The sequence below is a fragment of the Eumetopias jubatus genome, unplaced genomic scaffold (genome assembly GCF_037043125.1).
Source record: "Eumetopias jubatus isolate StellerSeaLion01/CBP00866 unplaced genomic scaffold, mEumJub1_p1.0 scaffold_6, whole genome shotgun sequence".
Classification (NCBI taxonomy): Eukaryota; Metazoa; Chordata; class Mammalia; order Carnivora; family Otariidae; genus Eumetopias; species Eumetopias jubatus.
In genome coordinates this window covers 53,643,137-53,659,291 of record NW_028274812.1, presented here as the reverse complement: position 1 = coordinate 53,659,291, position 16,155 = coordinate 53,643,137, and the positions used below count along the sequence as shown (strand labels likewise).

The following is a 16,155-nucleotide window of genomic DNA, read 5'->3' as shown; positions in this document are numbered from 1 at the left end:
AAACTGAGGGTTGCTGGAGGGGAGGCGGGTGGTGGGATGGGGTAACTGGGTGATCTACATTAAAGAGGGCATGTGATGTAATAAGCACTGGGTATTATATAAGACTGATGAATCACAGACCTCTACCTCTGAAACCAATAATACATTATATGTTAATTGAATTTAAATTAAAAGATGTTTTTAAAGTTAAAACAAATAAAAATAAAAACTTGAGCATATTTATAATAAGTCTTTGCTGATTCCATCATCTGTGTCTTATGGATCTGTTTCTAGTGACTGATTTTTCTCCTGGTATGTCATATTTTCCTGCTTCTTCAAATGTCCTGTAATTTTTAATTGGATATTGGATATTGTTACATTGTGCTGTTGAGTGTCTGGATTTTATAGTCTTCCTTTTAAGAGTTTTGGTGTGATTTGGCTGGCAGTTCAATTACTTTTGGGACAGCTTGATCTTTTTGAGACTTGCTGTTTAGCTTTGTTAGGGAGGTTCTAGAGCAGGCTGCACTCTAAAATTGGTTTATCCCTATTACTAAGGCATAATTTTCTGGGGTCTCCACTGAGTGCCCAGCTGTTCAACAAAGTCTTTCCATAATGTCCAGTTAGAACTCAAATGCCTCCCAGTTCTGTGAGAACTCTGAGGACTGTACAGCTTATAGCTCCCCAGCCTCATGGATTTTCATCCTATGCGTGTGCTGTTTATACTTCAACAATAGACTCAAGTGGGCACCTCAGATTTCTGGAACCTTTCTCTATATACTCCCTCCTCTTCTGTATTCTGCCCTACAATTTCCAGCTGCATTCGCTTCCCCAAAATCTGATCTGTCTCAAACTCATCGAGATCACCATCTTCTGCTTGAGTTCCCTTCTGTGTTGCTTTTTAGAAAATTCCTCCCAGCACAAAGCCAGAGTTAAAGTTTTCACCTCATTGGTTTTCCCTTTCATAGAAATCACAATCCTGTACTGCCTTGTACTCCAAGAATAAATTGTTTCACATTTTTTGTCCAGTTTTCTATTTGTTTACAGTGGAAGGTAAAGTTTAGCATTGGTTACTCTGTCTTGGCAGAAGCAGACATATATGTTCAACCTATCCTTTTTGTCTCATCCCATCACACGGTCAGCCCACACCAAACTACAACTTCCCTACCCCTGGCTAAGCAATTTCTTCTGCTTTAATTTATTTTCCTGCCTTGGTCATTTCCTTTTCATCCAACATGACCCAACTCTTAGGTCATTTCATCTTTGTGAAAGTCTTCAATTTTCTGTAGGGATTTTCTTTATCCCTCTCTCTCTACAGCATATTGTTCACACATACTATAGCATTTGTCCCAAGGTACTCTCAATATTAGCACATCTCCCCACTAAAATGAATTTCAATAATGAAAACTGCTAACATGTGGATACTTTCTATGTGCCAGATACTGTTCTAAGCACTTTACCTGTTTTTACCCATTTAATCTTCATAAAACCCTAAGATATAGGTACTATTATTATCCTCATTTTACAAATGAGGAAACTAAAACACAAAGAAGTAAAGGAAATTGCCTGAGATCACATAGCTTGGTAGTGGTAAAGACAGGATATAAATCTAAACAGTCTGATTCTAGAGCTCATGCTCACTATACCGTCTCTGATGAATTCCTGAAGGGAAGCAACTATGTCTTATTCTTGTTTGTACATTCCATGCCAAGAGCACCTCAAATATTTGTGGAATGAATTAAAATTTTTAGTTTTCTCCTAGTTATCCAAAAAAAAAAAGTCCTTCATAAGTAATGCAAGTTTTCAGTCAGTAATTACAGAACTGAATCTAGAAAGGGTCTTTTATAAACATGGAAGAGACTAAAATTAAATTTCTAATAAATTCAAAGACCTCTGAAGAATTTTAACATGCAGAAAAGACTAGTAAGGTTTTATAGGTAGCCAAGTAACTGTAGTGAACTCAGTCAGGAACAAAAAGTCTCTGCTAAGGAATCAACATCCCCTTAGAGAGAGATGAAATGTCATAATTTGTCTCCACTAAATGCATACTAAATTAATCCTATCTATCTAAATGTGCAAGAGAGATCAAGACAAAAGTAACAAGAGAGTATTTAAACAAAAATTTAATCCTAAAAGCCAAATGTGTCAACAGTAATCAATGAAAACAAATAAGGCCATATTGCTCAATGAAATCAACTATGTATAAACAACAAAAATTTAATTCTATATGAAAAAAGTATGTCATAACCTTAGAAACAATAAAGCATCCTCCATTTGATTATTAAAAGCATTTAAGTTCTTGACAGTAGGTATACAGAAAACTAAAAGTACTTCAAACAAAATAATACAGGTATCCCCTGCCTTTCAAAAGTTCATGTTAAAGGCACTTTGCTTTACAAAAGACATATGTGAGTACATTTTCACTAGCCAAAAGACATACAAAGAGGATTTTCACTTTTACGAAAAAAGGCAAAAAGCAAAAATAGTGTTCAATGTTTGTTTGGCATTGAGCCGTTATGGAGGCAGTGTGCACCCCGAGTAGTGAGAGTGGCACCGCCAAGCTCCTTCCCTGGAACTACACTCACCATCTCAGCATCAAGCTGCCATGGCCTTGAACTGTGTCTGTGAGCATCTGTGCTTTATCTCGATTTATTTTGTGCATTTGTTAGCAAGATGTGTCATAAGATATCAAAAAAAGCCTAAGGGAGATTATTTGGGTCTGGGAATACTCAAAAAATTTTCCATATAAATTAATGGTAATTGCTTCTTTTGCTTGATGCCATTTTGGCTTATGGAAGGTTTCATAGGAATGCTCTACTTTCAGATAGTAGGGGAGATCTGTAATGATTCATATAGAAATTTAAATGATTAAAAATAAAAAATATATATTTTGCACAAGTGGATAATCACATTTAATCAGCAAGATAATAATGAACCATAGGGTACAAGTTGTGAAGAAGTGAGGGTTGATGCACTGTTGCTACTTTCCACCTCCACCACATTACCAATCTACATCGCATACCTGGGCTTCTACTACATCCTACAGCCCACTGTCCAGCTTGGACAGGTCCACAATCCCTCATCCAAAGTCCCTGAAACCAATTCAAAATTTTTCTAATTTTAGGAAAGTGCATTTACCCAGCACTCCAGCAGGATCTGGGGCAGCACCCTGTAATCAAACACATGAATATTTCTGCAGCAAAATGCATGAATATTCACATTAAGTGGAATAAAGAAAGACTATAAATAATCTCACAACAGCTCAGGTCAGATTTATAAGCCTGAAAAAACATTCTGTTTTCTGAGCCTTTAGGATTTTTAAATAGTAGGAAAAGGACTATAGATTTGTTTTACCACATTGCATCCAATCTGCTCACTCCCTGTTTGAGAAATGACATTAGCTCCCTTACCTGCCATATTCAATTACAACACTAATTTCTATACTAGTCTAGAAATGGCAGCACCTTTGGAAATCATTTACTCAAACTCCTTACTTCATTGCTTAAGAAACTAAGCCCAGAAAACATGGAATAACTTGCCTAGGGTCATAATGTTACCTACTGACAGAGATAAAACTAGAACATGCAGGTCTCCTCTCTCCCAGGCCTACTGTCTGTTGGTTCATTCACTTATTCATTCTCTCTCTCAATTCAAAGTGACTCTTTTCAACTTTTTTAAATAATGAAATAATTACAGACTCACAGAAAGTTCAAAAATAGTATAGAGTCTACGTATCCTTCATCTGGCTTTCCTCAGTATTCAGCTGTAATACAGTATGAAAACCAAAAATTAACACTGGTACATTAGTGTTAACAAAACTACAGACTGGGAGGGAGCCTGGGTGGCTCGGTTAAGTGAATGACTCTTGGTTTTGGCTCAGGTCATGATCTCATAGATTGTGAGATCGAGCCCCACGTCGGGCTCTGCGCTCAGCATGGAGTCTGCTTGGATTCTCTCCCTCTGCCCCATCCCCCCGGCTCTCTCTCTCTCAAATAAATAAATAAATCTTAAAAAAAAAAAACAAACTACAGCCTTATTCTATTTTCAGCATTTTTCTTAACCTGTATTCATTTGTATGTATAGGTGTACATAGTTCTAAGCACTTTTATCTTATGTATAGATTCATGTAACCGCTATCAAAATCAAGATACTGAAATGTTCCATCACCACAAAATACCTCTTTGTATTTACACCCTCCCGGCTCCCCACAGTGTCCCTGACTCTAGCAAGCATTAATCTGTTCTTCATCTCCATAGTTTTGTCACTTTGAGAATGTTGTATAAATGGAATCATATGGTACTGTAGGGGCCAAGGGCAGGCTGTCCCAAGATTGGCTACTTTGGCATGACCATTATTTTGAGTTAAAAGCAATGAAACCCAGCAGATCAAGGGAAAACTCTTTACCTCCCCCTCAACTGCATGCTCATACCAGGAAGAGAACTCTTTACCTAAGAAACTTATCTGAATAATAGGGTAACATTTGTTTTCTAAACATCTCCTTTCACCTTAGTGCTAATCATTATCTTTCTCCTCCTTTGTAATATCCAGACGCCTACCCCTCTCCTTACTCATATACCCATCTCCTTGCTTCAATTCTTTGGAATTTCACGTCTATGTGGATTCCCCATACATATGCTATTAAATTTTTTTTAAAAGATTTTATTTATTTATTCATGAGAGACAGAGAAAGAGAGAGAAGCAGAGGGAGAAGCAGGCTCCCAAGGAGCAGGGAGCCCGATGTGGGACTCGATCCCAGGACCCTGGGATCATGACCTGAGCTGAAGGCAGACGCTTAACCATCTGAGCCACCCAGGCACCCCATATGCTATTAAATTTGATCTTCTCCTGTTAATCTGCCTCATGTCATTTTGATTCTTAGTCCAGCTAGAAGGACCTTGAAGGGCAAAGGAAATTCTTCCTTTCCAACAATATATAAACTTCTGAGACTTTTTCTTTGCGGTAAAACACACATAAAATTTACCACCTTAACCATTTTTAAGTGTACAGTTCAGTATAGTCACAATGTTGTGCAACCAATCTCCCCAACTTTTTCATCTTACAAAACTGAAAATCTATACCCTTTAAATGACAACTTCCCATTTCCCCCGCCTTTCAGCCCCTAGCAACCACCATTTTACTTTCTCTGATTGTGACTATTCTAGATACCTCATATCAATGGAATCATATAATATCTGTCTTCTTGTGACTGCCTCATTTGACTTAACATAATGTCCCAGAATTTCCTTTTTAAGGCTGAATAATATTCCATTATATGTACACAATATTTTGTTTATCCATTCACCTACTGATGGACATCTGAGTTGCTTCTACCTCTAGGCTACTGCAAATTATGCTGCCATGAACATGGGTGAGCAGATAACTCTTTCAGACTCTGTTTTCAATTTTTTGGGCTAAATACCCAAAAGTGAAATTGTTGGATCACAAGGTAATTTTTTCTTTAATTTTTTCTGAGGAACCACCATACTGTATTCTGTAGTGGCTTTTTACATTCCCACCAGTAGTGTGGATTGACTTATTCCGTTCACCATAATTCTTTCCAGATTCATTCAAATTGTTGTACGAATAAATAGTTCACTTATTTTCATTGTTGAGCAGGGTTTCATTGCATGGCTGCAACACCATTTGTTCAACAATTCATCATTAAATGACATTTGGGTTATTTCCAGTTTGGGGCTATCACACATACAGTTGCTATAAACATTTGTGTATAGGTTTTGACATAAGTTTTTACTTCTTGGGAGTAAATTCTCTGGAGTGCGATTGCTGGGCTGTATGGGAAGTGTATGTTTAATTTTATAAGAAACTGCCAAGCTGTTTCTCAGTGTGGCTGTACCATTTTTACATTCCCATCAGCAATGTTAAAAGAAATCTAGTTTTGTTTCTCTGCATCTTCACAAGGACTTCAGATTGTCGGTACTTTACATTTTAGCCTGTCCAGTAGGTAAGTAGCGGTTATCTCATCATGGTTTTAATTTACATTTTTCTAATGGCTAATGTTACATATGCTTACCTGCCACCTTTTCATATACTTATTTGTCATCTTTACAGGCTCTTTTTGCTCATTTTCTAATTGTATTGTTTACTTTCTTACCACTGAGTTTAGAGAGTTCTTTACATATTCTGGATATAAGTCCTTCAGATATTTGATTTGCAAATATTTTCTCCTAACCTCTGGCTAATCTTTCCATTCTATTAAGATGGTCTTTTACAGAGCAAAGACAAATTTTGATGAAGTCGAATTCCTGATTTTTTTCTCTTATGAAATGGGGTTTTGGTGTTATGTCTAGTAACTGTTTACCTAGCCCCAGATCCTGGAGATGTTTTCCTATGTTTTCTTCTAAAAGTTACATAGTTTTACATTTCACATTCAAATTCATTTTACATTGATCTCACAGGTATCCATTTTCCTTTTTTTTTTTTTTTAAGGTGTGAGGCTTAGGTCAGGGTTCATTTTTTTGCCGGTGATGTCCAATCATTCCAGCACCTTGTTGAAAAGACTATTCTCCCTCCATTGAATTGCTTTTGCACCTTTGTCAAAAATCAATTGGACATATTTATGTTGATCTATTTCTGGGTTCTCTATTCTGTTCCATCGATCTGTCTATTCCTCTGCCAATACCACACTGTCTTGATCAATGAAATTATACCTAGGACTTAACATTAGGTAGAATGATTCCTCCTATTTTCTTTCTTTTTTTTTTTCTAACCTTGTTTTAGCTATTTTAGTTCCTTTCTTGCTGCTCATTTTACTTTACTGCACTTGCTTTTCAGGTCCTCCCTATACCCAGTAGAAGAATGACAGCCTAGGGAAGAAAGGAAAAAAAAGAATCACAAAGGAAACAATATGTTATATACTACCACCACCCTAAAATATTACCTATGTAATTTTTTTTAAGATTTTATTTATTTATTTGAGAGAGAGAGAGAGAGAGAAAGCACAGAGGGAGAGGGAGATGGAGTAGAGTCCCCATTGAGCACGGAGCCCACACATGGCTCAATCTCACGAACCTGAGATCCTGACCTAAGCCAAAATCAAGAGTCTGGTGCTTAACCAACTATGCCACCCAGGTGCCACAAGATTTTAAATTTAATCTCACTTCTGAATCTGTTAAGAGTACAATGGGCTCTTTTTCCTTTTCTTGATAAGATGCCTTAGGTAAAGAAAGAGAAGGTAGTGTATAATAAATTATGGTGATTTCTTTTTTCTCCTGCTGTTTGCCAAAAATGCCACCCTTCAGCTAAATTTTAGGGCATTAGACATGATTCATCTCTAACATACCATGTAGATTTAAACAAAAAGTAAAATGACCCAAGGGGTTAGGATATTGATTTAAGTAAATAGTAGAAACCCAAAATATAAAATAAAACTGTAGAAAAATTTACTAAGTCCAGTTTCCTACATCCAACTAAATCAACTACAAGGGGTCTTTCTGTTCTTGGCTGACATACTGACAGCATCTTCCTCTTAATTATCAACGTTTCGCTGGTGAGATTTCAACAAAGTAAGATGTACATCAGTCAAAAAATATAGTTGCTTAATCCATGCTTTTAGCTTTAACTGACAATAATCACAGTCTGACTACCCTTTGGATCAAACGCCTGCTCCACTGCTAAAACAGATAAATATAGGACCTTCTCCCCAAAAGATTTTTGTTCTGCCTGCGAGTTCAGACTGTGTAAATAATTTGTGATACACCATCAAAGTATAATAAAACTACATGCACATTAGCTCTTTCTTTTCTCACAAAATAAAACAATTCATATATGTTACCACAACACCTTTGCTGCAACTTAATTATTTTCCTCCTCTCCACTTCCTTCACTGTAGTATGGTACTGCAGCAGGCAAGGCAGGCTACAACCAGGAAATTTTTAGAGCCATTAGTCTTACAAGCTTTCATGTACTGTGATCTTCTCCAACACCCCATCTGATGCTCTGGGAACTAAGTAGATGAATTACAATTCTCAGAATATACCATTAATAAGGCCTTTTCCAGCTCTGCCCTTTTCATTTCAAAGTTTTATTACAAAGACTATAATAGGCACAATGCAACATATTACTACAACCCCCACCACAGGCAGTGAAACACACTATTTGATTAGCAAAAATTAAGAAACTTCAAGGTTCTAGTGCTATGAGAACATGGAATAATCTGAACTCAGACATTGCTCATGAGAGTGTCAGCCGGTACAATCACTTTGGAAAACAATTTGCTATTATTTACTAAAACTGAACACGTGCATACACTCCTCCATCTATTCTCTCAAGACAAGTACACCTGGAGACATGTGCAAGCACATTCACAACAGCATTTTTCATAACACAAAAATGCAAACCACCCAAATGCTGATTGAAAGAAGGCTATGGCATATTCGCACAATACGATTTCATACACCAGTGAAAAACTAATGAAGTACAATTAAACACGACATGGACGAGTCTTAGGAACAACTGTGGATAAAAAAGTAAGCATAGCAGACTACAAGCAATAAGCTACCATATTTATAAATTTCAAAAGTGAGCAAAATTTAACACATTATTTAGAGAAACACCAACATAACTTTTAAAAAGGAAAAATAAACACAAAATCCAGCACATTGGGGTTCAGGGACATGGACTTGGGAGTACAGAGAGTTTCAAAAGGATTGGTAGTTATAGTTTTTAAGTTGGATGGTAAGCTCTTTAGTTTCATTACTAAGCTTTAAAACATATAAGTACATGCGTGTTTTGAGCGTGTATCATCTAAAATCAAAAAAGAACATTCCAGCTACAGGAGAAGTTTAGCCCACTCATAAGATGGCATGCCTGATACTGGAAACAATGCCAACAAGTAAAATCACTTTATTATTGCTATTTGGTCACTTCTGTAGTAATAAAAAACGACAGGTGTCTCAACAAATTATAGCAAGGGGGAGAGCAAGGGAAGTGGGGGTGGCTATATAAAAGGACAACATACGGGATCCTTGTAGTGATAGCAATGTTCTGCATCTTGACTATATCAATGTCAGTAATCTACTTGTGATACTGTACTATAGGTATGCAAGATGTTACCATTGGGAGAAATTGGGTAAAGGGTACACTGGATCTTCTGTATTATTTCTTCCAACAGCATGTGAATCTATAATTACCTCAAAATAAAAGTTTAATTAAAAAAAGGAAAACAGGGGGCGCCTGGGTGGCTCAGTGGGTTAAGCATCTGCCTTTGGCTCAGGTCATGATCCCAGGGTCCTGGGATGGAGCCCCACATCGGGCTTCCTGCTCAGCGGGGATTCTGCCCCTCCCTCTGCTCGTGCTAATAAAAAAATAAAATCTTTTTTTTAAAGGAAAACGTGAAAAAAAGATAATTTTTGCCTAGGGTTTCTCCACCTTGGTACTATTGACATTGGGAGGCCCGTAATTCTTCACTGTAGGGGCTGTGCTGGGCATTATAGGGTGTTTAACAGCATCCCCTCTCTCGAGCATGCCCCAGGTATGACATCTCCATATAGTACCAAATGTTCTCTAGGGGGGGAAACTGCCCCATCTGAGAACTACAGCTCTACTCAACAAAAGCAAAGAAGAGCTGTGGAAATGTTCCCAGTTGAAGGAGATGAAAGAGACATGACAACTAACTGTAATATGTGATCCTAGGCTGGATCCTGTACTAGAGAGGAAAGAATACTATAAAGGACATTTCTGGGTCAATTAACAAAACTGGAATATCAATGGTGGATTAATAAGAGTATTGTATCAATAGTAAATGTGTTTAACTGATTAGTATAAAGAATATTCCTACGCTTAGGAAATACACGATGAAGTATTTAGGCATAAAGGACCATGACGTATGCAATCTACTCTTAAATGATTCATTAAAAATGTGTGTATTTTACATATACATGTAAATAGTATGTATATATGTGTACAATAGGTGAATCTGATTAAAAGGCATGCAGGTGTTCTCTTTGTACTATTTTTGTTCTTGCAACTTTTCAGTATGCTTGAAATTATTTACAAATAAAGGTTTTTGATTTTTTTTACTGGAAGCATAAGTTGTGGTCTTAAAATCCTAACGACAAGTTTCAACAGTAGTAGTCCAGAATAAGTGATAAAAATCCCAAGAGGATAGTGACTACTGACTGGATAGATTCCTACTTTAAGCCTGCGATATTCGTTGGAAAGAACGGTCTACCTTCAGCATTATCTCCCCCTCTCCATTTTTTTTCTGGAGGCGACCACTGGAACAGTGCGGAACCGAAATCAATCTATCCCAATTTTTAAAAGACCATTTCTAGAAAGTGACTCAAACTTCATCCCTACTCGATTTCGCCCTGAACAATTTAGAAGCAAAAACGCGAAAAGAGTACAGGTGTTTCTCAAAAGAAAACCACTTATCCGCTCAGCTGAGCAAATGGAGAAAGAAAAGTTAAGGTAAGTGGACTAGAGAAGAGACATCAAATGTCCAGGAAAGCTAAGAAAAGGAATGCGTAAAAAGAAATAAGCCTGGAGCCAGCATGAGCGAAGCAGGAAGGGAGTGTCGGCCAGGAAAAAAGGACTCGAGTGGGTGCGAGTGTGTCAGGAGTAGCTCACCTGGCCGTGGTAAGCAGAGGGTGCTGAGTCCCCACCAGCTTCCGCACCTGCATAGCGATGTTGCTGAGCTCGTCGCTCAGCAGGCAGCGGAGGCTCATGAAGGACGTGGGATAGCCCACGATCTTCTCCGCCTCTGACACCACTTGGTTCCAGTGGGCCGGGGACCTGGAGGACTGACCACGCCAGGAGCCCACCGAGGAGATGGTATCGAGGGACGAGGACCACCACAAGCGACGCGGGGAACCCGACACCCCGAGATAACGGGGCAAGCGCAACAGCAGCTGCCGAAGGCTCATAGTTTGAGTCTGGGAGTGTCAGGGACTTGGGGATGTCCGGAGGTGGCGCGGGGAAAAAACCAGGGGCAGAGGAGGAACTTGCAGGACCTAGAAGAAAGCGGCAACTCCCGACCCTCAGAGAAGGGGAAGTTCCTGAAACCGTGACCAGAAACGCACTTTAACTGCAGCTTTCAGAGCTTCGGGTTACGCAAACAACGGCCGGAGCTCAGCACTGCCCCCGACCATCTGGGTGGAAACCACGGCCGCCTCCTAAATGGGGGACGCCATATTGGCGAGATGGAATACGGTCTGTCGTAAAGACAGAGGCGGACCGTTCAGGAGCAAAGACTATTCCCTCCTTTACGGCGCAGTCGTGAACTCCCCCGAAGGGGCGGGGCTTTGGAGGTGAGCCCCGGAAGGCGAGGGGTAGGGCGAAAGTTTAAGCTCCTCCCACGCCCCCTTCCCACCGAAGGTTGGGAAGACCTGGGTTTCCCGGGATTGGGGTGGGGTGTAGGGGCTGTCGAGTGGTGCTCTCGACCCCGGAGCTTGGGCCCAGTCTGATTCATCAGGGCATGCCCAACGCCCAGTACAGAGTGCCGGACAGAAATATTTGTGTTCTGGACGAGGGTCGGTGTCTACCAAGTCTCTTCGCAGCTCCCAGCTCGCCCGGAAGGAAGGGCGCCAGGGCGAGGTGCCGGTACCTCTGGGAAGCCTCTCACAGCTGTCCACCAGTCTTTGGCAGGGGTAGTGGACCGGCGCGAGGGCGGCCCTTAGGGCAGCTGACCTTAGGGAGTTACAGGCCGCTACTCAGCAGTGGGACGCAAAGTCTAGGCGTGGGACTGAGCCCTCTTTGCCCTCAGTTCCCAGCCAGACGAAAGGTGGCGTGGCCCCGCGGAAAGGGTTCTTTTTCCCAAGGAATGCCCTTGATCCTTGTCTAATCACCAGCCTCCCTGCTGAGCCTCGATTTTTCCCCCCGTGTACAGCCCAGGCAGAAGCAGCTGTGCCTCCACGGGGGTGCAGAGAGGCCCGTGCCCACCCTTTCTTGTCTTTTTCTTCGGAAGGACGCTCAGTTCACCAGGATTCAAAACTGTATCAGCAACCGCAGTGCTTTTCACTCACAGCTCATATTAGCTCATTTTATCCTCAAAACAACTCCATTAAGTAGATGGTGTTAGTATTCATGTTTCGTTTGAGAAAACTGAGGCACATCCAGGTTGTGTAAATTGTCAAAGGCCGCACTAGACAGGGATGTTATGGCAGGCAATCAGGTTTCTGAATCCATGCTCTTAACCACAGCATTACGCTAAGTAACAGCCTACCAACCACTATACTCTTCATTGCTGAAGGGAAGCAGTCAATGTGGTTATCCAAGCAATGTTGCCTTTTCTTTTTTCGGGTACATCTAATATCCTGCCCCCTTTCGCATCACCCAAAACAAGTGTTAAAAAAAAAAACAAAACCCTCGTTAGGGGTGCCTGGGTAGCTCAGTGGGTCAGGTCGTGATCCCTGAGTCCTAGAATCCAGCCCTGCCTTGGGCTCCCGCTGAGCATGGAGCTTCTCCCTCTCCCTCTGCCCCCCCCCCCTTGCTCCCTTGCTTGCGCGCACGCTCTTTCTCTCTCAAATAAATAAACAAACCCTTGTTAATAATGAAAGGTATATTGCCCAATTTTACACTTTTTTAAAAATAGCTTGTAAAACTCTCTTCAACTTTAAAGATGCTTTCAAATTTCTGATTGATTTTTTTTTAAATTAGTATCATGCACAATACTGGACCTCTAGATTCGGGCTACATATAAAAATCCAGACTTAAAAAAGGGCGAATTAAAGAGTAATTATTCACTTTGCAGAAAGATGCTTTTCTCTACAAATGTTTAGCCTCAGACTCCCTTTGAATAGCAAAGTTCCCTTGTGATTTAAAAATCCGATTTTATTTTCACTTCAAGTTTAACTTTTCAGGGGTACATTTTAGATGAAATGAATTAAGCTTGTAAGTGTTAAATACAGTCTTTGCCCACAAAATAAGTAAGGCAAGCTGAAGCTCAAAATAATTCCTGTGGAAGAGATAACAAACTCCTGGCAATAAAATTCAGCTCTGTTCTAGATGAAAATAAACGTGGAGAGTGAGATACCTTACCATTTCAAAAAGTTCCAAGGCCTGAGCTTCTGGGTTATCCAAGGTGAAAGAAGTCATGAAAAAATGAAGAGAGATAAAAAGACTGATTGTGATAGATTGTGCACCTGAGGCTGTTTCTTCAGAATCATGGAACCTTAAGACCAACTTTTCATGCAATTTCCTTAATACCAATTCACAGCATGTACTTTAATTTCTCCACAGAAGCCAAATGCATTATTCTCTGGTCATACTCTATTAACCAAGTTTTTGATTATTCATGGGACTTTTGGTCCCATTTACTTTAAATAATCAGCACTTTCTTTTATACTTACAGTTAAAAGGTTGCATTATACCTAATGATAATCCATTTTTAGAAGGTTAAAATGGTATTTATTCTTTAATCTTCCAGATAAATATATAACTCCTTTGAGCCTTTCTGACTAAAGAGATTTCTGAATTGATAGTGACTTTTGGAAGGGCAGGGAGAGGAAGTATCTGTGATTCCGCCATTCCTCTGCCACTGGTAATACTCATTTTGCAGGTGTCTGTGAATATGTGCAAAAAGAAAGAATGCAGCAGTTTCTCATCCTTGGTACTACTGACGTTTGAGGGCATGGAATTCTTTGTTATGGCAGAGGGCTGTCCTGTGCATGCTAGGATGTTTAGCATCATCCCTGGTTTCTACTCACTGTAAGTCAGCAGTAACCCCCTCCAAGGCTGTGACAACCCAATATGCCTCAGGACATTGCCAAATGTCCCCTGCGGGCAAAATCATCCATGGGAATCTAGGGAAATGGGAGATGCTGAAAACAAACAAACAAACAAGGACCATTGATGACACTGACTCCCACAAAGCAGCAAAAGAAGAGGTCCTGTGTGTGAGTAGCCCTGTGGGTTAAAATGGCCACTCCACAATCTGTGGAAACTTCCAGCTATACACAGGGAATTCTCCATCTCCTGGGATTTGGGGTTGTTTGGGAGATAGCAAGCTGACAAAAGATGGTCATGGCTCTTCCTCCACCTTTCTCAGAATCCTGAAGTTGGTACAGTACTGGTGGATTTCACTTACTGTTCTCTCCGCATTCTGCTGACCTTAGAAACAAGTGAAGTTATATTTAATGTCCTTTTCTTGGACTGGAAACATAAGCCAGCCTTTGGAAGTGCAAGGTCTTTACAAGGATGGTGTATGCTTTGGGCTTTGAGATTTCCATGATTAGGTGAGTGGACATAGATAGGGACACGGCAGCCACCCTCCTTCTACCACCCTCAACACAATCACCTATTGTTTATGCTAAGAGAGTTCCTCCAAAAGCAGTTGAGAACCATTGTGGTATATCTTGGGGCAGAATTATAAAAGGAGGCAAGTAATCAGATTAGCAACAACCCAAAAGTTTGACCGTCTACTGGGCTGCTGGCTGTAGAGATCAGGAACAACACATATCGCCAGGGAGATTGTAAAATAGTTCACAGCATCTATGGAACGGAATTTGATAATCCCTAGAAAAACTACCTATGCATTTATACTTTGACCCAGAAATCCCAATTCTAGGAACCCTTTCCAAAATACAAAATAACTTATGCACACAGTTATTTATTGCAATATTATTTGTAATTGCAAAAGATTAGAAACCAACCAAACAACCACAAGTAGGGGAGTGGTTGAATAAACGGGAGTAGATCCATATAATGAAATACACTGTGTGACTCTGAAAAAGAATGAGGGCCATCTCTACACTGATGTAATGTGAGTTCCAGAATATGGTTAACTTTAGAACAACAACAGCAACCAAAAACACCCCAAGACACGGAATAGTACAGTGTGTTTGTGGTAAGATAGGTGAACTACAAATATACACTAGCCTATATATTTGGGTTGGGAAGAAACAGCTGGAGGGGACAGGCATGGAACAGCCTACCCTGAATATACCTTGACTATATAGTTTTGAATGTGAAGTCATGTATATGCATTATGGTATTGGTCAACTGATAAAGACCACAGTCTCGAGTCTTTTATTACACAATTTGTAAAAAGCAATTTTCCTAGATGTTTCCATTACATATCCCAATTTCTCATTTGTTATTTAACTTCATTATTTTTTGGTTCTTTTGTTGTTCTGTTTTTCATTTTTTGTTATTGCTATATAAATGCTATCTAAATTTAAAAAATAAATAAAGTCATATCTGTTTTACATATCCAAAATAATTTTAAATTCTAAAGAAAAATGTAATTGCTAAAATTTGAAAACAAGTTGAAACAAATGATCTAAATGTATATTAAGTGGGTGGCATAACTATGGCAAGTAAATAATTAAATGAGTTTAGAAAATAGCGTTTTTACAGGCCATTTATAGTGGAATATGTTCTCAGGATAAATAAACCTGCAAAGAAATCTTAAACTTCAGTCTGCAGCCTTATTGCTGGTAGAAATATAATAATAATAATAAAAATAATAATAAATATATTAATTTTATTAATAATAAAAATATTATCTTCAAACTATTCTTATACATTATAGGTAAAAACAAATGTTAGAATTGTTAGGAACAACAGAGGAAGTAGAATCCATGTAAAATTAAAGTTAAATTGGAAATAGTATGAATTTACAATTTTTCCTTTTCAAAAATGTTTCTTATGTCCCAATAAGAAAAGTTTTACATTTGGGGGGTGGAGGAGCATTTACTTGTTTTGTCCCTTGAAAAGTTCTGGAAATAATGATAATCTTATAGCAATGAGCACCTTTAGTATTCATGTTCATACTTTCAATACATCATTCCTTGTTAAAAGGGGCGAGTCCTTTAGAAGAATGGCAGATTTCAGGTCTGGGGCAGCAAATGTGTATGATGAGCCTGGAACACCCTGTTGTGCCAGAAATCAGGAAATCTATTATAGTCTAAAGTCTAATGTTTCAGGTCAAAGGGACAAAGGGGTCAGCATAAAGGAGCTCCCACTAGCTGTAAAGGGGTCAGCATAAAGGAGCTCCTACTAGCCGTAAAGGGGTCAGCATAAAGGAGCTCCCACTAGCAGTAAAGGGGACAACCTGAGCAACAAAACAGAGTAAGAACTCCAACTGATCGAGATACATGGATGACATATAAATCCGTGTGTTCGTTATTAGGTATAACTAGGGCAATACTCTGAATATGAAATGAAAGAATTGGACATTTAGGGGCGCCTGGGTGGCTCAGTCATTAATTGGCTGCCTTC

At 39.3% G+C, this 16,155-nt stretch overlaps 1 protein-coding gene across 5 annotated transcripts in view; it reads right to left on the bottom strand.

Moving 5' to 3' along the window:
* The window catches only part of PDSS2 (decaprenyl diphosphate synthase subunit 2), a 250,845-nt gene extending 239,721 nt beyond the window's left edge, over window positions 1-11,124 (bottom strand). For all 5 annotated transcript variants that reach the window (XM_088023905.1, XM_088023906.1, XM_088023904.1 and 2 more), the window contains exon 1: window positions 10,564-11,124. In XM_088023905.1, the coding sequence (XP_087880031.1) occupies window positions 10,564-10,859 (296 nt within the window). In that variant the 5' untranslated portion in view covers window positions 10,860-11,124. The remainder of the gene's footprint in view (window positions 1-10,563) is intronic.
* Between the last annotated feature and the right edge of the window lie 5,031 nt (window positions 11,125-16,155).